Source organism: Scardinius erythrophthalmus (genome assembly GCF_964197995.2).
Source record: "Scardinius erythrophthalmus genome assembly, chromosome: 21".
Lineage (NCBI taxonomy): Eukaryota > Metazoa > Chordata > Actinopteri > Cypriniformes > Leuciscidae > Scardinius > Scardinius erythrophthalmus.
Window position 1 is genome coordinate 30,909,181 of NC_138241.1, and position 25,584 is coordinate 30,934,764.

The following is a 25,584-nucleotide window of genomic DNA, read 5'->3' on the forward strand; positions in this document are numbered from 1 at the left end:
CTGCAATGAGCAGTTCTTTCACTTAAGGGACACCCTGGTGTCTGAATGTACTTTTACCTAACCTTTTAGTACACGACAGCTGTTTGAACCTCTTTGATACTCTCATACACATGCACAAAGACCCTCCAGCCCCACCCAGACTTCAGTTATTTCAACAATGACTCTCCCGCTCGGCTGTGTAGACCTTGCCAAGTGAGGATTAGTATTTTAGATGACTTCTGATGTTGTGCTGAATAGACTATGGCTCTTGTTTCCGTGGAGATGGGCTGTTTGGAAGGGGGTCCTATTTATTATGGGCTTGCCTCTTCATTGCTGTTCAGTTCACTCGCAGATTTTCACTCGAAATTTAGTTGCTCAGTCATTGTGCCACGTCAGCAAGTTATCCAACTCTTTGAACAGTCATTTGTATAAAAGGATCTTGATGTAAATCTGGGAAAGTTTTTGAATTTAAAAGCATTTGAATGCTTTAATTTTAAAGAGCTCTTTTATTGTCATTTACCACATACCTGGTGTTCAAATTAAGCAATAAGGTACATTACAGGAGGTCATGCGCTATTGTGAATATAGTTGAAATTAAAATATATTAAAAATGCACTGCAAGTCTGCATTTTGATCAAAATACAGTAAAAACAGTAATATTGTGAAATATTATTATTACAATTGAAAAAAAACTTTTTCTATTTTTATTTGAATATAGTTTAAAAACGCAATTTATTCCTGTGATGCAAAGTTGAATTTTCAGCATTATTACGCCAGTCTACATGATCCTGATTTCACGAGTTAGTGATTTCATGTCAGAAATCATTCTGATATGCTTATTTGGTGCTCAAAAAACATTTCGTATTATCAATTATCAAATTGAAAACAGTTATTTGAAAACAATATTTTAAACTTGTTTTTTTTGTATTGGAATATCTATCTGTCTATCTCTCTGTCAAACACACACACACACACACACACACACACACACATTTATTTATTTAATTAAATATAAGTGCACATTGTTCTTTAATTAGTTCCTAAGTTAATCCGTTTAATCCAGTTCTTTCTCTCTCCGTGTTTGGCAGTGGCGAAACAGGTTTTCATAGGAAAGCATTAGTATCATTAACAAGTAGGCGGGGTTTAGTGGAGCCTCAGCACCGCACAAGCTCTTCCTCCATCTTTCTTCTGAATATCACATGGTGGTAAAGCATAAAATGATTGGATTAAATGTCCAACTGTGTGACAACATTTAGCATAATGGGGATAGAGATGATCCTTAGATTTCTTCTCCGACCAGTGTATTGCCCGTGTATTCAATAACTGGGTTATTATTAAAGAGTTTGGCGATTTGAAGCCTTTCTCTAGACCTTAATAACCATGCTGGTGCTCACTCAGAGTTCAGACTAAAGGCTGTCCTGTGTCTCAGTCTCTCTATCCCTCTCTCTGTGTGTTATTTGCCTGCTAATAAGTGGAATGCACTCTTGTGTCAAGGCTTTACCTGCAGTCACAGCCCCGGCTTCCTCCCCAGGCAGCCTGCGCTTATTAGTTAATGAAATGCTCTTTAAAGGCGATGGGAAAGAAAAAGCAGCCTGGCTCCAGCCTGCTATCTGGCCCTGCTTGGGTTTCAAAACATCGTTGCCTAGACAGCCAATTTACCAGGCTGTCCACAAAAGCGCACACATCTGGTGATTAGATGTCGGATGGCTGTTTGCCGCTCTTCACATGGAGCGTGGTTTGTTGATTGCGATGTGGGGGCTGAACTGGTGACCAGGTTAATTGTGTAAGATTAATCATGTAACCATGGTCATGTCATTATGACCTACGTACAACATATCTGGCTGAGAATCAGGAGCATTAATGAGAGAGTGAGGGGGAATATATTAGGTAGATATTTTTAGTTTGTTTTAAATTTCGCCGTCCCTGTCCTCCACAGATGCCAATCATGAAGGGGCAGCAGAGGGCATCGAGAACATGGCCGACGCCGTCACACATGCGAGATTCGTGGGCACCGACCCCGCTAGTGATGAGGTTGTTCTGATGAAAATCCTCCAGGTAACACATTCTCAATCACACAAACTGGTGGTGCTTACAAATGGCTAATTTAATACATATATTTTTAAAATTATAAATAAATGTTAATTAAAATAATTAAATTATAAATATCGGGTCATAATATTAATCATGTTTTTGAAAGTCTCTTCTGCCCACCAAGACTGCATTTATTTGATCAAAAATGCAATAGAAACAGTAATATTGTGAGTTATTATTATAATTTAAAAGTGTTTTCTATTGTAATACGTTTTAAAATGTAATTTATTCCTGTGATGGCAAAGCTGAATTTTCATCATCATTACTCCAGTGTTCTGTGTCACGTGATCCTTGAGAAATCATTCTAATATGCTGATTTGCTGCTCAAGAAACATTTTCTTATCAATTTTGAAAACATTTGTGGAAACCGTGATAGTTTTACCAGGATTCTTTGATGTTTTATAACAATGTAAATGTTTTTAGTCTCACATTTGATCAATTTATTGCATCCTTGCTGGATAAAAGTATTACTTTCTTTGAAAAAGAAAAATCTTACTGACCCCAGACTTTTAAACAGTGCATGCATAATAAATAAATGTCTAAAATGCATCCAGATATGTTCAGTAGAAGATTTGGTCTTTATTAATATTCTTTCCAGGTTTTAAGGAGTTTGCTGCTAACTCCAGTTGGAGCCCATCTTACCAATGAGTCCGTTTGTGAGATCATGCAGTCCTGTTTCCGAATATGCTTTGAAATGAGATTAAGTGGTAAGTGAAATTAAGTGAGATTTCCAGGGAGAAATGTATACTTTAAGTGCACTGCGGTGTTGGTGGTTAATATTTTTTTTCAAGTAAAGTAATGCATTACATTTAATTTAACAAATTTTGTCTCTTTTTCCAAATAATTTACTTTGTTTTCCCATTTATTGACTGACGCCTCTCATGTGAGAAATCAAGTGTAGAAGCATTGTGTGTGCAGTGTAAACATGATTGTTACTGTAGTTCTTGACTAAATGTGAGCATGCATTTACTCATCTCATTTGCACAAAAACAGATTTAGTCAGTATTCCTCAAAATGGATAAAAACAGTAAAATGCAAACTCGTAATATTACACAAACATGCAATTATTAAATACAAATATTCTTTGTGTAATCTCACTTTATTAACCAATTTCTTTGCCGCTGACCTTAGATTATCTGATTCAATCAACCATTTGGTGTAAAATTGCCTTTACATTTGCCAAAACTTTTCTTTTATTAAAAAAACAAAACAATTAAGCCCAGCCCAGATGAAGAAAAATGCAACACAAAAGTAACGTAATGCATAATTTTCCAAAAAAAGTAATTAAGTAATGCAATTATTTAGCCTACTTTTTTAACACAATATTGTAACGCATTACTTTTAAAAGTAACTTTCCCGAACACTGGTGCACTGTAAATCGTTTTGGATAAAAGCATTTTCTGTAAAAATCTACATTTTGTTGTATATCCTAACTCTTGAAATGCTCAATATGTGAATCTGCCTCCTGCGCTCTAAGGACTGATAAACCCTGCTCTAATCCTGACCAAACAGAGTCTGGACTCTGAGCCCCAGAGGTGCTGCTCTTGTCCTCTGGACTAACATTTCCTTTTCTTTCTCTCTATTGTTTTTTTCTGGTTTTCTCTTTTCTCATCACAGAGCTGCTGAGAAAGTCAGCTGAGCACACGCTGGTGGACATGGTGCAGCTGCTCTTCTCCAGGTAACTAGAGAGAGAATGGAAGAGGCGATGTAGAGATGGGGATTAGGAACTGAGTCGTGTTCTTGCTGTTCACATAATCAAACCAAACCTGAGACCAAACACAACAGGAACTGGGTCTGTCTCCGTAACGGGCTCCGATTTCACTCTCAGGCCTCTCTCAATTACCTCCGGAGGTTTCCGACTTCCCCCTCGCACGCAGACAGGGACAGGTGAAAGCATCAGTCTCTGACAATGTAAAGCATGGCTAATTACCAGGCCCACACAGAAACTGCTGCTGCAGTGCCTTCTTTCTGGACCTCAATGAATGGAGAAAAACATTACATCTGCAAAGGAAAAGAGATGCGTACCTGCATTTCTGTGATTGATTTCTTTACACTACGGTTCAAAAGTTTAGCGCCAATTAGATTTCTTTCGTATTCTTAAAAGTCGCTCACTAGCATTTATTTGATCAAAAATACAGAAAAATCTGTAATATTACAATTTAAAATAACAATTTTCTATTTGAATATATTTTAAAATGTAATTTCTTCCTGTGATGCAACACTGAAATTTCAGCATCATTATTCCAGTCTTCAGTGTCACATGATCCTTCAGAAATCATTCTAATATGCTGATTTGTTGTCAATATATCAATGATGACAAGTTGTGCTGCTTCATTTTTTTGTGGGAACCCTTTCCCATTTGATAAGTCAGCATGAATTCAAAATTGACCCTATTTACTTTGTTAGCACACATTACTAGTCTTGTGGTAAACAATTCTTCTGTACAGGTTAATCCACACAAAAAAATCATTCGGAATCTTTAATGAAAATTTGAAAATTACTTCCCTTCTGGAATGGCCTGCCTTCTCTGATGACGTCAGTTTGACGGCTTGGGTAGAACATCCCATCCAACTCTCAGTCTGCTGTGAACTTTGACAGTGAGCTGAATGGAACACCTACTTTTCTAGATCCAATTAGTTCCCAGTGGGAAAAAAAAACAAGCCACATCCTTCTTTTTCTCATTCAGTATTCCGTTTCACTCGCAACTTCCAGTTCACACAGACTTCAAGGATTCTTTGATGGATAGAACGTTTTTGGAAAAAATAAATAAAAAATAAAATTAAAAGTGAAAGTCTTTACTGTCACTTTCACAAAAAAAAAAAATTCTTACTGACCCTTTTTTTATGGTATTTATTTATTTATTTATTTATTTATTTATTTATACATCAATAAAAAACCTACAGATTTATTATTATTAAGTATTAAGAGTATTAAGACTATTCAAGTCCAAAGTGTTCAAAACTCAAACAGTTTTTGGTCAAAAATGTCTAGATAAGAATATTAAGTGCAGATATAGTTCACTGACATCATTATTTACTTGAAATAGCACATATTGTGACATGGACATTGTATGATGCGCAATTTTTTTTTTTTTAGTTTTGACTAGTTCATATCTAACATGCAGTTATATGATTGTGGCGCAATTGTGAGCGGAAGCCCGTAGTCGTCTTGTGCAGGTCATAGTTCACTGCTGCCCTAATGCAATAACATGATTATATGGTGGCATTTATCAGTGGTGCATATCCACTCACATTAGACTTCCAGTCACATCTCGCACAGACGAGAGGATGAGACCGCAGAGCACATCTCACTCTACCCATCTGCATATAGATTAGGGACACACACACATACGTATGTACGTGGAACAAAGACATAATGACAAAATTTGGTCTCATGAAAAGCTCAATCAAAGAGGAACAGATAATGTTTTGCATAAAAGAGAAGTGTGAATAATATTACAGCATTTTGATCTGGTTTTCAAAACCATGTAAACATCCTCTGTTTGTTTTTATAATTTCATGCACTGTAAACGTCCTTCAGATGAGTATAGCATTCATTAATGATTTTTAATTATAGCTGATAACACCTTTTAATCTTAGATGCACGCACACACACACACACACTCTCTCAAAATCTCACAACCTGAGTTTGCTGTTCCCATTGTGCACGTTCTTATTGCCCAGACCCTCTTGTCCACGTCGCGTTCACAATGAGGGTGTGAAAGGCCTTAATAATGAGTGTGTGTGCCTAAGGGTAATAAGCAGTGAATGTAGTGTGTGTGTGTGTGGTCGAGAGAGCCAGAGTAATGAACAGCGGATCTTATTGAGTGCTCAGAAGGAGGCTTAAGCAGCCTGCTGAAAGCATTAGGGATGTTAATCTGTTGGACTCACAGATCATCCCATAATCAAGCCGGCAAGACAACACTCCATTAACGCGGAGCAGAGTTAACATCAGGAGCCGTTTCTCCCAGCCTGCCTGTGTGAGCGCTGACATCTCACTCGAGGAAAAGCCGCAGTGTCCACACAACACGCACACATGCAGACAATGCGTTAGGGCCGAGAACATCATCCATCTAATTCAGCTAATGAATCGGCACAGGGGGTCGAAAGTCACGCCCTGGGAACAATAATGCTGACTCTTCGGACATATTGCCTCTCCTCTGTTTTGGTTTTAGAGAGGTTTCTCGGAATGATCATTCCAAATATGTTCATTAAATTGCAGTTTGGGGAACTAGATGTGAGACTCCTAAGAACACTTGAGCTTTCTCTTTGCTTAACCGTTCCATTCCATAGCGTTCTGGCCCAGCTGGCACGGATGCGGTTTCATTTCCTACGGTGGAGCTGATAACGGAGCTCTATGGAATGTAATACAAATGCAAAGTTGTTGCCTTGTTAACTCAAGAGTTTACAGCTAATATGAGATGTAAATATTGACTGCGTTATGATCAGATATTTCTTAATTTTTGTGTTTAGGTCGCTCAAATTTCGAGCTTAGCCAGCTACTGAGAAACTGGTAGCCACTATACACACATTTTTCGAGCACAGTTCATCGCGGTTAGCCAACCATGCTGAGAATTCTGGGCCGAGAACAGTTTGTAATTATGAAGTGCTTTACCAAGCGCAAGTGGAAAAGCAGCTTATGACAAAACCCTTTCGAGGAACCCCTTTTTGAAAACATAATGGCATCTATATCATTTCAAATTGAAACATATATTTAATATCTTTCCTATTTTTTAACACTCTTAGAAATTCTTACATTTACTTTAACAGCCATAAAAAATACATAGTGTTTTTTTTTTTTTTTACCTTTAGCACCCCCTTTCATACCCCTAATTTGTCATTTTTATTTATGTAGCACTTTATACTAAATAGTTTCTTTCAAAGCAGCTTTACAGCAAAAAACATGAAAATAATTGTAATTGAAAAAAAATCATATTTTAAAATAAATTTTGAAAAATTCATCAATTATGAAACCACTTCATGGTCCAAATTCTAAGTGTGCCTGGAGTTTGAAAATTCCTGACTTGTACAGTAATGTGCGTTTTAGAAAGGCATTGACCTTTGAAGCTGAGTGGTGTTATTTCTGCTCGTTTTCAGCTAGTTGCACCAAATGAATTTGTGATAGTAAGAGCTAACTTTCATTGGTCATTCGGTAGTCTTGGCCCAAACTCTTACTGTTGGTTCCATATTATGTCACACCCACTTGGGCCACTTAAACAGATTGCGTTTCTGTTTTGGTGCCACTAGTAGTTCACACTTCACCTGCAAAATATTGTTATAACAATGTCGCCATAAATGCATGGATGGAAATAACTCTCAAACCTTAACATTTGTTTTTTGGGCAGATTGCCACAGTTCAAAGAGGAGGCCAAGAGTTATGTCGGCACAAACATGAAGAAGGTAAATATAAAATCCCCCCAGATCTCCCTTCTCCATCCAGACCCTTTACACCCGTTTCCCATCTGCCTCATTCATTTCTCATTTACTTTGAGCTTTGTTACGTAGATGTCTCCATACCCATAAGTGAGGTCAGTTGCTGTTGCATAATTATTATACCCTGTGTATGTGTGTCTTCCATCAGGTCAGGAGATGGAAAATAGTATCTAGTGAGAGTTAACTGTGTTTTTCAGCCACAGTTGGTTCTGTATGTAAAAAAAACTCTGCTCCTGTTCATTGCAATTATTCAGGGATCATAGACACTCTCTTCTCCTGTCTTTTCATACCTGATTGTTGTTAAGTTCATCTTTTGCCCGTTTACCTGTTCCAACTCGCAGATCCCAGGCTGTATTCTGGACACACAGGATTTTATTTATGCAGAGCAGCCTAGAAACACCAATCAGACGGGCTTAGAGAGGGTATAGCACATTTACATGCATTAAAACAGCAGTTTTATTGGGTTGTAGCTAGTGCATTTAAATACGCCGGGACGCATGGCTTTATGTTTGAATGCATGGTGGGGAGATTCGCTAATGAATTAAAACGACCATTTGTCATAGCAACAAAACATGATGTCTTTTTAAAGGGATTTAAATGTATATTCCAGGTCCAATACAATTTAAGCTATTTTGACAAAGTCTGCAGCATGTAATTTTTGTCATGTTCCATCAGTTCAATCACATTGATTGCATTTATTTGCATTTAATGTGATTGAACAAGATTGGATTTATTTGATAAAACATAGTTAAAAAGGGGAAGATTGCAAAATATTGTTGCACTTTCAGAGAAATGTTTTCTATTTAAATATCTTTTGAAATGTAAAAGATGGCAAAGCTGAAAATTACATCTTAAAGTATATTCAATTAGAAAATAGTTATTTTAAATTGTAATAATAATCTACAATATTGCAACGCATTCTAGGGACTAGCTAAAATGCTTCTACCGGTATTAATTTTTCTAGACAAAAAAGTATTATCTGAGCTCAAAAAAAGTGCTTGAAAAACTAAACAAAACTTTACTACTGTATTACTAGTCTCAGACAAGAATAGTAAACAGTTTATACTTTTGAATCTCTGTGCAACATTCATTCAAGAGCAGTTTTTTGCCAAATAAACATCCATTATAAGTCTGTTACATGCAGTAAAACTTATGATATATGAATATGATTGTAAGAACTTATATAATTGATCTAAATGATTGTCTGTGATAATTAACATTGTGCCACAGATGCGGTCAACAGAGCTTAACTTGTGCTAAACCCAAAACATCCATTCAAAAAAGGAAGTAGCTATCTATTTTTAGCCAAACCTGTTAATAATGAATCGTGTATTGTAAATATGGAAATAATCGGGTTTGTGAATAAAACTTCAATCAAGTGTGTGAAAGTGAAATTAAAGAGATGTCTCAGTCTAAAGGCGGAGTATTAGATGAACAGTCATGGGTAAACAATGTAACATAGTTTAGGTCTAGCTTTATACTTTATGCAAATGAGTTGAGCTGAGGTGAAACCACATCAGGACCTTTATTTTCATATTTTCATTTTGGTTCCATAGTTTCATTTGAATGTCTCTTTCTATATTTGAATGTATATTCATTCGAATGGGTCTTTTTTTTGTCAATTCTTTAAAGACCAGAAATCCTATTTGACTGCCATTTTGCATGCTCTGTGTGTTCCTGATCTGTTCATTGCACCCATTATCTTTATCCCCGGTTAGTCTCCTCAAGTAACACATGTTTATTTGTAATGTATGCTGAGGTGCTACTCCCCCCGTTTCCTCTCAGAGATGCATTGGGTTACTGTCATTGAATGGGTGTTGTTGAGTTACTGATAATGAGTGTGTGTGTGTGCATGAATGTTGTCCTGGTATGCGTGTTGGTTTATCCCACATATACCCCATGCATGTAGTTGTATATGTGCTCCCATGTCATGTGTGTCTCTCTGAGTTTGAGACATGTCCATCACTAATCCCGGGGCCTGCCCCTTCTCTCCTGAGGCTTACAATATCTTATGGAAAAACAAACGAGTGCAGGTAAGGAAGAAGAGATCATCACCGATCAGACTCACTTTAACCTTGTACAACCCCCATGTATTTAACCTATGATAATGTTTTGACAGTATTAAACTTCCAGGTTTAATGTTATAATTCATTGAATACAGTTTTTTTTGGAAGGATGTTAAAGGCAGTAGAACCAGCTGAGACAAGTATTAGCTGGTTACACTGTGATACATTTTAATGCAATTAATACACCTAGAACTGCCGTTCTAAATAGAGTTCGGATATTGAAAATTATTTTCTAGAAGTTTGGTTCCATTGATGGTTTTGTTGAAGCCATCAGTGCATTGTCAACTTATTTTTAAATAATCGTTTTATTACCCATGATTCTGCAAAGAACTTATCAATCAGAGAATCGTGACTGGTGAGGAAACTTTTAAGTACCTGCCCACTCCCATTCTGCACTGAAATCGACGTAATAGTCAGACTCCCTATACTGTGTAAGTGCATTTATTCAGCAACCACAATCACAAAGATTCGTGTTTGGATTTATCACAGTTCACTATTATTATTTAGAGACAAATAGCACAAACGGCCTTGTGAAGTAACACAAACTGGCTATATTACACTTTCGTTTGAACAATATGTGGTTATAGAGATCGTTAAACTCAAACTTGCATGGTTTCAGCAACACTTGTTTTTATTTATTTTTTTTTTTTTTCAGTGCAGACTTTTTAAACTCTTGAAATCTGCTTGTTACCAATTCAAAATAATGGAAATGGAAAAATGGAAGGAAAAAAAGAAAGAAAAAAATTCTGGATAAAGACCCTGTAGGCTAATAACACAAAATGGTACTTCTGTTCACCATGGTGACATTTAGTTGAAAATGCAGTGCAACATAATGCTGACAATCCCTATTTTCAACAGCCATTACTATCGCAAACATTTTAGTTTGTTACTATAAAAACCTTTTTCTGCGCTCAGTTGAAATCAGTTGTGTTATTTGGAGTGTGTAAGTTGGGTAACTGTAAAGTCAAAGTTAGGTTAAAAATGTTTAAAAAATATTTTTCTAGAACCTCATCACTCTGTTGTTTTGCTGTATTATTGCTTCAAAAATAGTCAAATAAATGTTTATACAGTTGTTACTGGAACAAGGATAGTTTCATTTCTTTCACTTCCCAAGCATCCCTATAGAGATAATAAAATATAACAATCAAGTAAATTGGATTAATATTGCTGACTTTGGTCTTTTGTAAATTTATATACCAATAAACACAATCACCTCAGCATACATACAGACCCAGAAGGTTTTCTAAAAAAATTACATGCATATATATGAGTGTTTATGCATCTTTTGGTGTGTTGGGGTATCATGAGATTTCGTTTTTGTCTTTTCCTCCTGCGTTGTTCTTTGTGTGGTGATCTGGAGCATTTGGCTTGATTTAACAAGACCATGTTTGTTTTGAAGCTGAAGATGAGAGCTGGGGGAATAAGCGAGTCATCCAAGTGGAAAAAACAGAAGCGTTCTCCCCGCCCCCCTCGTCACATGGTGCGCAGTCCCTCAGGACAGATGGATCCGGCCCAGTCCAGTACCCTCACCAACAACCTTTCAGGTATACCGAAAGACTTTATATGTTAAAGTGAGCTGAGCAATATAGCTTAATTTTCTTGATATTTTTCAGTCTTTAAATATCATTTGACAATCTATAAAGTATTAATTGCTCTAAAATTGCTTGAAACTGTAATTGATATTTTTTTCAAGCCAATTAGATTCAAAATGTTTAAGGGTCATGAAATTGAGAATCAAACCCCTTTGGATCTCTAACCATTAGGCCACGACTTTGATGTTAAGAAAAGCATGTGTGGTCACTCTATCCTCATGTCTTTCAGGTGGAGTTCCCTTCATAGAGCAGCACAGTGGAGGCTCTTCTACTCTTCCTGGTTCAGACAGTGCAGCTTCCTCCATCTCCAGCCCCACCACTGACAGTGGCTTAGATGCCGGCTCTAAAACCACCTCAAAGGAAGATCTCACAGACCTGGAGCAGAGCAGCTCAACGGCCACCACTCCCATGACACCCTCCGCAGAGCCAGGCAGACTAGAATCACAGGTAACCCTCAAACCATCAATAAACTATCCAAGTACATATGTTCTGAGCTTGATGGTATGGTGTGTGGTGTCATCAGTATGAGGGCAGGGAAGTGGAGCGTTCCCATTCAGCTTCAGTGGAGTCCATTCCTGAAGTCCTGGAAGACAGAGACTTGCTGGCTGACCAGTCTGATTCGGCATCGATTCACGACATGGACTACGTGAACCCCAGAGGAGTGCGCTTCACGCAGTCCACCCAGAGAGAGGGTAAGAGAAAGTGTTCCCAAAATTCAGTACTTTAAGGCCCTGATATACTAGCGCCTCGTGGTGAAGTTTTTTTCCCGTTATTCATTTGGATGTAAAAAGAACTGTTTGCCCACATCCCTATGCCGTCCATGATACTGAGAGAAGCGTTTAGATTAATTTTAATATGTGCTGTGGGCTTTCTTTTCAATAACAAAATAAACACAACGAAAATGACAAGGGTGAGAAAACTACAGATAAGAAAGCATCTTATCGTAGCGTTATGGATATATTCGCTCCAATTTGGCTCTCAAGTCAAGTCACGTCATGTCATGTTTATTTATATACCACTTTATACAATAGATTGCTTTAAATAAAGAAAAAAATTAAATCATTATAAACATGACTGGCAGTCTTCTGTAAATAAAGCAAGGTAGCAACAAATTAGTACCAAAAACTACCTAGTACATAAGTAAAATTCCTTGATACAAAAAATCAAAACTTTTTCAAATATAAAACTGGTAAATAAAAGGAAAATAAATTAACAATAGGACAAATACAATAGAAAAAATATACAAATGAAATGTTTTTCAGGTACAGTAGCCTAGTTTTATTTATCATGCCTTAAGAAATACTACAGAAATATAGGAGTATACAGAATAATCAAATATAAAAATAAAACACTGTATAGTCTTCACTGTATGAATTAAACATAAATTGATTCATAATAAAGATACAAAAGTGATTGCCAAAAACAGTGAGTGATTAAAATTCAATTTTTTTTTATTAACATTAATAAAACGGATGGCAACAGTTTATTAGGTTGCTGTCCCTTTAAGAACTAATGCACAGATCTAATATACTGTTACACATTTGCTCCCAACTTATGTTCCCGTAGGACATAACAGACTGTGTGTATTTGACTATTCTAGTGCAATAAGCTGTGAGAGAAAACTGAATTCAGGATTGCATGCATCTGATAGGCGGCATTTGTGCTCGTGCTTCGGCTGTGTGTTTGCACAGTGGCATATTGTGATTAATAGCACTCTAACATATCAATAACTTTTAAGAAGTACTGCAAAGTTTAAGAAATGTAACACTTTAAAATATCGATTTTTGAAATTTGTGAAGCAGTGCCTATCGGCAGAAGATAGAATCGCGATTCATATGTGAAATAATTTTTTCCCCCAGCCCTAGCCTTTACACTCAAGCTTCCTGAAGTGCGATTGGAGTCCCATTGTGTTTGTCCAGGTGCTGCTTTAATCCCGTATGGTCTCCCGTGTCTGAGAGAGCTCTTCCGGTTCCTCATCTCTCTCACCAACCCACATGACCGCCATAACTCTGATGTAATGATGCACATGGGCCTCCAGCTGTTGAACGTGGCCCTAGAAGCCGCACACATCGCCCCCTACCAGTCGTTGCTCTGTCTGGTCAAAGATGAGCTCTGTAGACACCTCATACAGGTAAAACTTTGTTCTTCTCTAACCTAACTTGTGGGTTTCTCTAGGGCTTTTCACACCTGAAATAGTTAACCCTGGATCATTCTAAATCCTGGGTAAATGTTCACGTTTCACATTGCTCACAATTTACTCTTTTGACAATGAATCCTGGATATTCATAAGCTGTCGTTTCACACTGTACATTCCAAAACCCTGGGTTAACGTTCTTACTTGCATGTTTGCAGTGTCTTTGGCATTGATTAGTCGAACGCAGCATGCAACCCGTTTACAAAAAAGCACATCCTCATATTATATTTTGCTGACTGTGCTGTCAATTTTATACTGAATGGACTTTTAGCACTATAAAAGTAAAAATGAAATGATCTCTTCACTTCAGTTGACATGTTTGCTGTCACCATTTGACATTTTTCTATGGAAGCTTGTTTCCGCCACAGAATAAAAAGTAATAAAGGTAATTGTGACTTTTTATCTCTTAATTCTGACTTTTTTTCTCACAATTGCGAGTTTACATCTCTTATCTTATTACATCTCATGACTTATCTCAGAATTGTGTGATATAAGGTCGCAATTGCGAGTTAAGTCAGAAATAAAAGTCAGTCTTTTTTTCCTTAGAATTGGACTTTAAAACTTGCAATTGTGAGAAAAGATGTCAGAATTGCGAGATATAAACTCGCAATTGCGTGTTATAAAGTAGGAATTGCGAGATATAAACTCGCAATTCTGACCTTATAACACGCAATTGTGACTTTATATCACACAGTTCTGACTATATCTTGCAATTCTGTAAACTGAGAAGTCACAATTATCTTTTAAAATGTTTTATTCTGTGGTGGAAACAAGCTTCTATATTTCCCCCCTCCAACTCTGAAACATAGACTACTGTTTATACAACACATATGATTTGCTATGTATTTCTAAGCATCTAGCCATTACATTCTAACACTGTTTCACACTGTACACGTTTGGACACATGTACCACAATATGGGTTTAACACAGCAAAAGCGGTGCTATCCCTGCTCTGGATTAACCACTGGCAAAGCACAGTGCTTTTTAATAACAGGTGTGAAACGTTCCTTTACCTGGGTTTAAAAGTGGGGTTTAGAACGACAAGCTCTTCCGATATTTTCACCTGTACTAAATGCTCTACATGTGTCTCTTTCTAGTTGTTAAGTATTGACCGAATGAATCTGTATGCCGCCTCCATACGTGTGTGCTTTCTTCTCTTTGAAAGCATGCGAGAACATCTCAAGTTCCAGCTTGAGGTATGTGACTGAATGATGATCTTTCTGTGGTGTGAGATATATGCCATCTCAGATGCAGGGTGTCACTCTTTATATGCCTCCACAGATGTACCTGAAGAAGCTAATGGACATCATTACCTCGGAGAACCCTAAAATGCCCTATGAGATGAAGGAGATGGCCCTGGAGGCCATTGTACAGATCTGGAGAATTCCCAGCTTTGTCACAGAGCTCTATATAAATTATGACTGTGACTTTTACAGCTCCAACCTGTTTGAGGACCTCACCAAACTGCTCTCTAAGGTGAGCCACTCCAACTCTAGACATCCCTCTAGCAGGAACTTATGAGAAAGAAATTGATTTAAAGTTTGAAAACAGTCCTTGGGTAATATTTGTTGCCTCTAGATATGCAAAAATGTATTTTGTCACCCTTAAACTAATATTTCACAATCTACTAGAGTTGAATGACTCTGGATAAATTGAGAATCACAATTTTTGTTTTGTTTAAAAGATCACAATTTTCCCACGATTCTGAATAGACAATTAATCAAAATAACATGTAATTTACTAGTTAGTGGTTCTGACAAAATGTTAATTGCAGCAGTCAAAAAATTGCATTTTTTCATGATTCAGTTTGTATTATGGTTCTGTGGTCACAGGTTATAGGTACATTCTTATGAGTGGTTAAACAGTTATACATTGACGTAGATACTGATATTTTAACCAATCAATTGATTGGGTTGACAATTTTTGTTTTTCCAAAGAAAACTTTTAAGCACGTTTTACAAGCATTAAACCACGTTCTTCTGCAAAATGCACTACATGGTATTTTTTATTTATATTTATTATTAGTATTATATTTATTTTATTTTATTTTATTTTTACAGGGGATGTTTCACCGCTAATATAAATTCCTGATAGATTCTCACATTAATAATTATGAAGTTTTGTTTATTATATGTTGTTATGTTTGCAGAATGCCTTTCCAGTGTCTGGGCAGCTCTACACTACGCATCTCCTCTCACTTGAAGCCCTGCTGACAGTGATTGACAGCACAGAGGCTCATTGTCAGGCCAAAGTGCTCAACAGTGCTTCACAGCTGGACCAATCAGAATCATCAACAGTAGAAGGAGACAGTTCAGTCAATACAATCACAGATTCAACAATAGGTGGGCAGAATCAAGAATCCCAGGATGGGCACTAACAGAAGTGCTGTAGTAAATGAAGAGAACTAAGTAAACTACAGTTAACGAAGGAGTTTAATTGTTTCTCATAATGGCAAAATCTTCTTTTGTTTGCTACTTACAGAGGCTGGGAAATCTGTACCAGGTTCTAATGGGCAGAATGGTGTGTTGTCAGAGACGAGGGCTGCCTGTCCTCCCACCAGCGGACATCTGATGGCAGAGAAGATGAGATTTGGCAGACAGGACCAGGAGGAGACGGACACAGGTACTTAACTGATGTTTTGCCTATGAAATGCAACAAACAACTTGGACAACATACTCCATTGATTTACAGTAAACATTTGATGATTTAGAGTAATCTGATTTGTCTTAATCCAGCGGAGAAGAAAAGCTCGAAGAAGCCTCAGCGTTTCACCAGCTGTCTTCCAAATTCTCAGGAACTTTTGGAGATCAAGAACAAGAAGAAGGTGACCATACTTTCATCTGCAGTTCTTTGCTCTTTATATTTGTGAATATTAAAACCTTAGAAATTTGCACTTTGATTACTTTTTTTTTTTTTTGTGCTTCAAAGCTTCTGATCACGGGTACAGAGCAATTTAATCAGAAACCCAAGAAGGGCATTCAGATCCTGCAGGAGAAAGGCCTGCTCAGCAGCCCCATGGACAATAATGAGGTGGCCCAGTGGCTGAGAGATAACCCCCGCCTGGACAAGAAGATGATCGGAGAGTTTATCAGCGACCGCAGGAACACCGACCTGCTGGACAGTTTTGTCAAGTAAACCTTTTCTTTTAACACATTTTTGGTGCAAGGGTTTGGCTAGCTGCATATTGCCAACTCAAAACATCGGTTGGGGATGTTATTAGTTGAATTTTATGAAAACTATCATAAGCATAAAGACATCTTAAAATTAATCCATATGAATCAAGCGGTTTAATCCAAGTCATCTGAAGAGACATGATCAATTTATATGATAAACAGATTTATGTAAATGTCTTTACTGTTACTTCTGACCAATTTAATACATCCTTGATTTAAAAAAAAGTATTAATTTCTTACAAAAAAAAAAAAATCTTACTAAGGAAAGTATTAGAGTACTGTAATAATAGAATTATGACAATATGGGAAATGCAGTAAAAAACTAGGTAAAAATATGCATACTTCACATGAAAATATTTTCATGGTTCTAGGTAAAAGAGTTATTGGTGTCTTAAAGAGAGTTGGTAGTGTCTTATGAGTTGGTTGTTCTGTTAACGTTCATCGACACCAACTTCTTGTTTTTCAAACACTCATGTAATCAAGTCTTAACTTCTGGAAATGCGATGTGGTCTTCTAGCTTTAGATTTTCCTAGCTTTAGATTTTCTTCTCACTAATGATTACTATCAGGCTCAAAGTGACTCAGTATGGAGGCTGAGATAATTATACCTTAAAGTTATTTTAAGGCCATCTCTATCTCTTCCTCAGCACGTTCGGCTTCCAGGGCCTGCGCATAGACGAGGCGCTCCGCTTGTATCTGGAGGCATTCCGTCTTCCTGGAGAAGCGCCTGTCATTCATCGGCTCTTGGAAACCTTCACTGACAACTGGCATGTAAGTCAGCTGCCACACACACACAAGCACGGACTGACATGAATATATTTACACACGCATATATATATTCTTTAAATAGGCTGTAGGTTCGCTGCAGTCACAGACACAAGCATTCTTACAGTTCTTCCATTACCACACTCCAAGGCAATCCTGGCCACCAACTGGCCCCATCATCAGGTAATTAGGGACAGTGGAACAGCAGTTCACTTGGGATCAAGGACGGGGTCATTAGTCACCCAGGTAATCGGGGAAGAGGAAAATGTTGCACTGGGAAGTGAGACACATCCATCTGCCCTGCAGTAAGCAGCTCGGCGATCTGAGAACATTTCGAACACGCTCACTTACGTGCATGTAAAAGGCAGCTCTCTGTGTGTCACCTGGAAAGTATTCGTAGTAATTTCTTTTCTTAGTCACCATTCTCAATCACTACGAATGAGCTCATGTGATTATGCCACATAGACATGGGGGTTGTGCCCTCCCCGATGCAGCAATGTATCGAAACGGGAATGGAGTCAGTGTCTGACATTTACACTGGCAGGAGATCCTGGAAGAATTACTGTGCCCTTTTATATTTTTTCTTGTGGCGATTGATCCTTCAAAATGCGCCTGTAAAGATGAGCGTACATATTAGGTGAGTTGACGATGCTATTCTTGCAGTCAATTGAATGGCCTTGTTCTCTTGTGTGCAGAAAGTGAACGGTAATCCCTTCCTGACAAACGACGCTGGCTTCGCCCTGGCTTATGCCGTCATCATGCTAAACACCGATCAGCACAACCATAACGTTCGAAAGCAGAACATCCCCATGACGTTGGAGGTGAGCGACACATGTTCCTGTTACCAATGGGAATATCCAGAAGTCATTCACATGTTCAGGGCCACACACGCAATCTCTCTCTGAGAGATCAGTTTCAGCTCTTTGACTTAACAGTATAAGATAAGTGTATTACATGTAATGCGTGTAAGTGTGTTATAAAACCATCTGTCTAGATTTGCCACACATGCAGATTACTGTTATGCAGCCATGCCTCACTTTTATGTGCTTCAGACAACTGGCCTCAATTTAGTGGGGCTTTGAGGTCAAATGAAATACAAATATGTCAAGCCACAGCAGTCACACATGTACATATTATTAACTCTTTCCCCGCCATTGACGGACATTTTCGGCTTTCCGTGTTGTCACTGTTATAAGGTAGGGTGTGCTAAATAATACACATTCTAAAAGAGTACTGAATCTCCTGATCAAAATAGGCTAAGAAGAGGCAGAAACAAGCGATAGCATATGTAAGCGGATGCATATGTAAAATAACGCGATCATCAACATTAAACATCATATAAATCAAAACTGCCTAATGTTACCGAATGAAATGTTGTTGTTTTTTACGTTGATAAAAGCTAGAATAAAATGTTTTTTTGTTTGTTTTGTTTTTAAAGCAGACACTCTGTTCTTTCTTTTGATATATTGCATGTTCAGATATTCATACAACAAAATATTCTGAGGGCCATGAAAATTTTGTGGGAAAAAAAAAAAAAAAAAATGCTGGTGTGGAAAGAGTTAATGACTTGCATCATTTGACGAAAGAACACTTGAATGTATTTAAAGGTGAAGCATGGATTTAAAATTTTTGCTTTTTGTCGTACTGTATATCACTCTTACCCACGGTTTAATCTGTCGTGCTCTACCAAAACTGAAATCCTCTAATTTCATTTAGGGAATCAAAAAATCCCATCATTACCATAATGCAAAAAACAATTGCACTCATTGTTGTAAATCCCATTGTCATTACCATAATGCAAAATAGATAAATAAATCTGAAAATTCAGAAAATCTATTTAAAAGTTTGGGGTCGGTAAGATTTCTTTGTTTTTGTTTTTGAAAGAAGGCTCACTAAAGGTACGTTTATTTGATCAGACATACAGTAAAGACCCTAATATTGTGGAATATTACAAAGCTGAATTTTCAGCATCATTACTTCAGTCTTCAGTGTCACATGATCCTGCAGCAATCATTCTAATATGCTGATTTGCTGCTCAGGAAACATTCTTTTTATTTTTTTATAAATTATTAAAAAGAAAGATATATAGAACAACATTTATTTTATTAACAGAAATCTTTCAATTCTATTTTAAGTGTCTTTACCGTCACGTTTGACCAATTTTACTTTTGGCCCCAAACTTTTAAACGGTAGTGTATATATTTGTGAGTGTATTTTAATCACAGAATATTTGTAGCATTGTAGGTATTGAAATAAGTACCGAACGTTTTCATGGTCCTAAAAATTGGAGTAAAACATAGGCTTTTTTTATTGCACAATTTCATTCTTTTTATTTTTATTTAAATTTTTTGGTGGGAAATGTGCCCTGGTAAGATAAGTGGCTGCAGCTGGTAGCATCTTTACCTCCGCAACCACTGGCACCGTGAGGTTTCCATGCATTAGCGCCAGATCCAATTAAACAGATGATCACACAAACCTTCCTGCTAAAAGCACTGGTGTTGTATAGGAATACAGGAGCAGTGGGAATGGTAATCAGCAGGTATTCAGCCTGAGCACAGAGGGGATAAACGACCGAGGAGTGAAAGTCGAGCAGCACGAGACGAGGCAGGACTGGGCTTTTGGCAGACGGCGTGTCCAGCTGTCTTGTCTCTGTGTCAGCTAGTGTGTGTGCGTCTACTCTCCAGCCATGGAAAATGAAGTCCTGGAAAGACCCTCCGTCCCTCTGTTTACTCCTCTGTTTATTTCTCCTTCTGTTCATCTCTCTCTCTCGGGGGGGGGGGGGCTCAGGTTTCCCTTGCTTTACCTGCCATTAAGAAAGTATGCAGTAAAACAGTGGCCTAACGCCATCACTCAGCAGCGGACGTCTGTGTGTTTATTTGAGCTGAGGTTGGCCTTAGACCAGCCTGCTTAACACTAACACCTATTAAGTGACACCAGCAGTAATAAACCGAGACCAATTATTGGATTTGAAAGGTGATAGTTGGAGGATGTCGCTGTAATTGGATGGAATGAAGGCATTTTAATCAGTTTCCTCCTCCTGTTTGTTGTTTTATTTTATTTGTCTAGCAATTCAAGAAGAATCTCAAAGGTGTGAATGGAGGAAATGACTTTGATCAAGACATGCTGGAAGACATCTACAATGCCATCAAGTTAGTGCTCATGTATAGTTTTCATTACCTTTTACTTGTTGAACAGTTTTAATATAATTGTATAAAATGGTGAAACGTTTACACAATATGTTTTCATAGGTAACTTGTAAATAAAACCACATTTAAAATTAAGGATGGCCCACTTACCCAGAGCCAGTGTGAGAGAGTTTTGGGCCTGTGAACGCATCAGTCACTTGTTATATCAGGCTATTTATATCCAGTCACTATATCTTACATTTGTTGGTAATGGACAAATGGCTCACAAACTTATACATTTGATTTTCAGTTATGTATTACATTTATCTGATGCAAATTCTGATATAAAGTTGACACTAATGTAAAGCTATCAGTCTGGCTGACATATAGTTCTGTATATGAGATTGTTGACATTGTGAGAATGACTTTCAATAAGACGCATCAGTTAGATTGAGTTAAATTATACATCCTAGTATGCCATTGTTTACCAGCAAAGGTGTATTTATCAGTTTGAATTTATAGCTGCCACATTATAGCTGTATAATTTCCAGTAATACTAATAATAAATAATTTGCTGCTACTTACTTTCAGGGCATGTGATTTGGTGCTCAAGAAACATTATTTTCAGTTTAAAACAGTTGTGCTCCTTAATTTGTGTAAACAATGATTTTTTCCCCCAAGGATTCATTGATGAATAGAAGGCTCAAAAGTACAGCGCTCATTTGATTTTTGATTTTTATTTTTTACGATGTATCTTTTGGAATGGTAGCGTGTGTGTGTGTGTGTGTGTGTGTGTGTGTGAGAAAATGTTATGTATGTGTGTATATATACATACACAAATAAGTACAAATCGAATCCGCTAAATAGCTGAAAAGGTCATTGTTGAGCTCTGATGTTTATTATCTCTGTTATAAACCTAATGTCTCTGGTCTTTAAGTGTGGATATAATAGCTCTTGCTAATGATGTATACAATGGCTCAAATGGGATAAGCTGAGATAAACGTATGTGGTCCTGCAGGAATGAGGAGATTGTGATGCCCGACGAGCAGACGGGGCTGGTGAAGGAGAACTATGTGTGGAGTGTTCTACTGCACAGAGGAGCCTCTTCTGAAGGGATTTTCCTGCATGTGCCTGGCAGCAGTTACGACCGCGACCTCTTCACTATGACCTGGGGACCGACTATTGCCGCCCTTTCCTACGTTTTTGACAAGAGCCTGGATGACACTATCATTCAGAAGGCCATCACTGGGTTCAGGTAAGACCCGCAGATTGGTAGACAGGTTTCAGGGACAGCCTTTGAATCATTCAAATTTATTAGAGCACTCATTGCTAAGTAGTTTGTGGATTTAGTGATTGTCAGACTTGTGTTTCTGCAAAAAATTAAGATTTTGATTATGATGCCTCTCTCCTTTTTCCTTTCAGGAAATGTGCCATGATCTCTGCACACTATGGCTTCAGTGACGTCTTTGATAACTTAATCATTTCGCTCTGCAAGTTTACTACTCTCAGCTCTGAGGTAAGACTTGAAGCACCCCTGACCAGATGCATTCAGATTCCTGCAGCAGCTTTAGGTCATGAGTGAAAAGATCTGATTGGGATTTGTGTTGCATTTAGTCTGTAGAGAACCTGCCCACCGTATTTGGCAGTAACAGGAAGGCTCAAGTCGCTGCCAAGACTGTGTTCAGCCTGGCCCATAATCATGGTGACATTTTACGAGAAGGATGGAAGAACATTATGGACTCAATGTTGCAGCTTTTCAGGGCTGAGCTCTTACCCAAGTCCATGGTTGAGGTAAGATGGGAGTGCCAACATATCACTAGAAATTCCCTAACAAACACTTCTTGCTTAGAAGAAACCAACTGCATATAGCAGGCACATTGCTCCTAGATATTTTTTAGATCAGGCAATAGTGCCACCTACTGTCTCAAAGGAAGATCTGTATAGATTTGTTATGTGAATGAATGTAAATTTGACAAAATATTTCATTCTTGTTAAAAGGTTGAGGACTTTCTAGACCCTAATGAGAAGATTTCCTTACAGCGTGAAGAGACACCATCAAACAGGTATATTATTATATATAATATTTGGAAGTAATTAAGCTTTTTTTATTATTTTTATTATACACGCTTCCAGGTTGAAACAAGCTGCTTTTAGTGATTGACTTTAGGCAGTGCTAAGGCTCTAATGATCTGTTACATTATATAATGTATTGTTTGTTATTACATCATTATTATATAATTTACTTAGTTATTGTTCCTCTGGCTTCTAGTGCAGTAATAAATGCACTTTTTGGAACTTCAGAGTATTTTAATTTGTCAGGCTTGCTGTTGAAAACATCCTCACATTTGTTTTGTGAAATGTGACATTTATAAGTAAAACTGTTTATTTGAATACTTTTGAAATGCACATTTGACCACGCAAGTAAAACATTTAATTCTACAAGGTACTAAAACATTCATAATAAATGTAAAGATGTATATTATCTGTATTGCATGGTTTTGTTACAGTAACTTTTGACCAGACCGGTTTCTACCATGATGCTGCAGCAATTGGGATATGTTATATAGTTAATATTCGAGTATTTAGCTTTATATTTATCACAGTGTTGTTAGTGAAAATCAGTCGTTCTAACTTTTGTGTGATGCCGTAGTGAAATACAAATAGATTGACACCAGCTGGGGGTCACTTGATTGTGATCCGTGAAATAACATGATTTGTGGTGTGTTAAAATCTTGGAAGTGTTTGTTTGCCAACAATAATTTAATCTATTCTTTTCTGCCACTGTGCTTCTGTCAGGGGTGAGTCCGCTGTATTGAGTTTTGTCAGCTGGTTAACATTGAGTGAACAGTCTGGGCTCAGAGGCCCATCAACTGAGAACCAGGAGGCCAAACAAGCTGCCCTGCTCTGCATAAAGGTACAGCCAACACATTTTGCTTACAAAAGACATTGCGGGAGAAGGTCAGTCTGACTCATTGCTCCATGTATAAAATGCTATCACACGTGAATCAAAGAATTTTCTCGTATTTCTTCTGCATTCATGTCAGCACTGTGACCCAGAGAAGCTGATTACAGAGAGCAAGTTTCTGCAGTTGGAGTCTTTACAGGAGCTCATGAAGGTGAGGTCCACATTTACAGACTTTGTGTATACAGAAACCATTTTCTTTGGTGTGTTTCTTACAGTATTACTTAGGTTTATTCCTTATCTATTTTTTAATGTTTCCAGGCTCTCATCTCGGTAACCCCTGATGAGGAAACGTATGATGAAGAAGATGCTGCTTTTTGTCTTGAAATGCTGCTACGTATTATTCTTGAAAACAGGTACTGCATGTATGATCATGCTGCATTATCGCACTGAGAATTACTAGTTGAAAAGGTTTTTATAGAGAGATGACTGTGTTTGCAGGGACCGAGTTTCATGTGTATGGCAAACGGTACGGGATCACCTGTACCAGTTATGCGTCCATGCTAATGAGAGCTGCTTCTTGGTTGAGAGATCAGTGGTGGGATTGCTCAGACTTGCTATACGCTTATTACGCAGAGAGGACATTGGCTCACAGGTACACACACGTAAAGTACAAACTGTCGTTGTGTTAGCTGTTACAACACTGATTAACAGAACAGAAAAGTAGATTACAAGTTTCCTCCCTCTCTCTGGATAGGTTCTCCTCTCTCTTCGCTTGCTGTTGATGATGAAGCCTCACGTCCTGTCCAGAGTCAGTCGAGAGGTGGCATATGGCTTGCACGAGCTGCTTAAAACCAACGCTGCAAACATCCACTGCACTGATGACTGGTACACACTCTTTTCCCTTCTGGAGTGCATCGGGGCTGGGGTCAAACCTCCTGCTGCCATGCAGGTCACCAGCAGCAACCCAGACAATGACACAGGTGATTTAGTCATTCCCACCTTTTCAACCATTTTATCTGTTAACATACTTCAGACACAGTCGAGAGTGAAGTCCATTTCCAGATTGGCTTATCTTGTGTAATCCTTTTGTTCCAGGTGCTCAGTCAGATAGTGAACTGAGCTCATATCATCAGACTGAAGTTAGTCTTGAACGGGGATACACGTCTGACTCTGAGGTTTACACAGAGCATGGCAAATCCAGAATACCCCGTTCAGCTACCGATGTGGATGTGGGCTGGCTAGTGGTGAGTGTTCAAACCATACCCCAGACAGGAAGCCTGTTTGAGACAAATCCACCGTCACTAATGTCAATGTAACAATTAGGAATGTTGCTTTGAATAGACGTGTCCCCTTATATAACTTCTTTCTGTTTTGGGCAGGTTGGTAAAGATGACTTGGATGGATCTAAGGCCACAGTGATCCCAACTTCAAAGCCCCTGACCCATCCTCTCATTAACCAGTACAGTTTAACTCTCGGGCAGGATGTGGGTCTCCATGACACCAAGTCCCTCATCAAGTGCGTGGATTCGCTGTCCTTCATCGTCCGCGATGCTGCCCACGTCACTCCAGAAAACTTTGAGCTTTGTGTAAAAGCCATACGAGTGTTTGTGGAGGCTAGCCTTAATGGAGGTACGTATCTCTTATACAGCAAAGAACCAGGATCGGAAATTAACAGGGTTGCCACCTAAATTAATAAAAATACCCCAAAATTCAAGATATGGGTGCAAAAAAGTTCCAGTTTGAGTACTTGTTTGTTGTATTTATAACATATGATTTGATCTGTTTTTCCAATATATGTCCATGTTTGTAAATATTTTTGAACAAATGGATTGAGTGAATAATTCAATGACCCATTCATAAAAAAACAGTTCCTTGCTTAATTCCTGAATGAATCAGCCATTTTGAATGAATTTTTTGAAAGAATGATTTAAACACTAGCTCATTAAGGCTTATTGCCATCTACTGGCAGGTTTAGTTATCTAATTCAGATTCCACCTTGGCTTTTGTTAATACTGATTTCATTTGATTGGTTACAACCCTATAGTATCTTATTATTCCAATTTAATTTATTCAATACCTTTATTTATATAGCACTTTTTAACAATGCAGATTGTTTCAAAGCAGCTTTAAATTGATAACAGGAAATTAATGCAACAGATTGTTTTGGCTGTACAGCAGCTCTAGAAGAAAGTCATTGTTCAGTTTATGAACTGTAATGAAATGTAATAATTTGACAAAAGATGTGAAAGGCATTTCTTGCAT

General features: G+C 37.8%; 1 protein-coding gene across 1 annotated transcript in view; it reads left to right on the top strand.

Moving 5' to 3' along the window:
* Positions 1 to 25,584, top strand: part of gbf1 (golgi brefeldin A resistant guanine nucleotide exchange factor 1) — a gene marked incomplete at its 5' end in the record, with an annotated part of 80,007 nt that overhangs the window by 48,550 nt on the left and 5,873 nt on the right. The window contains 29 exons of the mRNA XM_081351624.1: positions 1,916 to 2,034; positions 2,669 to 2,777; positions 3,688 to 3,748; positions 7,415 to 7,469; positions 7,844 to 7,924; positions 10,968 to 11,112; positions 11,390 to 11,607; positions 11,684 to 11,852; positions 13,080 to 13,291; positions 14,453 to 14,551; positions 14,637 to 14,831; positions 15,505 to 15,697; positions 15,837 to 15,977; positions 16,091 to 16,179; positions 16,284 to 16,486; positions 17,175 to 17,298; positions 17,988 to 18,113; positions 20,359 to 20,441; positions 21,436 to 21,672; positions 21,840 to 21,933; positions 22,032 to 22,208; positions 22,416 to 22,480; positions 23,214 to 23,331; positions 23,462 to 23,533; positions 23,641 to 23,735; positions 23,821 to 23,974; positions 24,077 to 24,302; positions 24,418 to 24,566; positions 24,702 to 24,951. Coding sequence (XP_081207750.1) covers positions 1,916 to 2,034; positions 2,669 to 2,777; positions 3,688 to 3,748; positions 7,415 to 7,469; positions 7,844 to 7,924; positions 10,968 to 11,112; positions 11,390 to 11,607; positions 11,684 to 11,852; positions 13,080 to 13,291; positions 14,453 to 14,551; positions 14,637 to 14,831; positions 15,505 to 15,697; positions 15,837 to 15,977; positions 16,091 to 16,179; positions 16,284 to 16,486; positions 17,175 to 17,298; positions 17,988 to 18,113; positions 20,359 to 20,441; positions 21,436 to 21,672; positions 21,840 to 21,933; positions 22,032 to 22,208; positions 22,416 to 22,480; positions 23,214 to 23,331; positions 23,462 to 23,533; positions 23,641 to 23,735; positions 23,821 to 23,974; positions 24,077 to 24,302; positions 24,418 to 24,566; positions 24,702 to 24,951 — 4,059 coding nt within the window. The remainder of the gene's footprint in view (positions 1 to 1,915; positions 2,035 to 2,668; positions 2,778 to 3,687; positions 3,749 to 7,414; positions 7,470 to 7,843; positions 7,925 to 10,967; positions 11,113 to 11,389; positions 11,608 to 11,683; positions 11,853 to 13,079; positions 13,292 to 14,452; positions 14,552 to 14,636; positions 14,832 to 15,504; positions 15,698 to 15,836; positions 15,978 to 16,090; positions 16,180 to 16,283; positions 16,487 to 17,174; positions 17,299 to 17,987; positions 18,114 to 20,358; positions 20,442 to 21,435; positions 21,673 to 21,839; positions 21,934 to 22,031; positions 22,209 to 22,415; positions 22,481 to 23,213; positions 23,332 to 23,461; positions 23,534 to 23,640; positions 23,736 to 23,820; positions 23,975 to 24,076; positions 24,303 to 24,417; positions 24,567 to 24,701; positions 24,952 to 25,584) is intronic.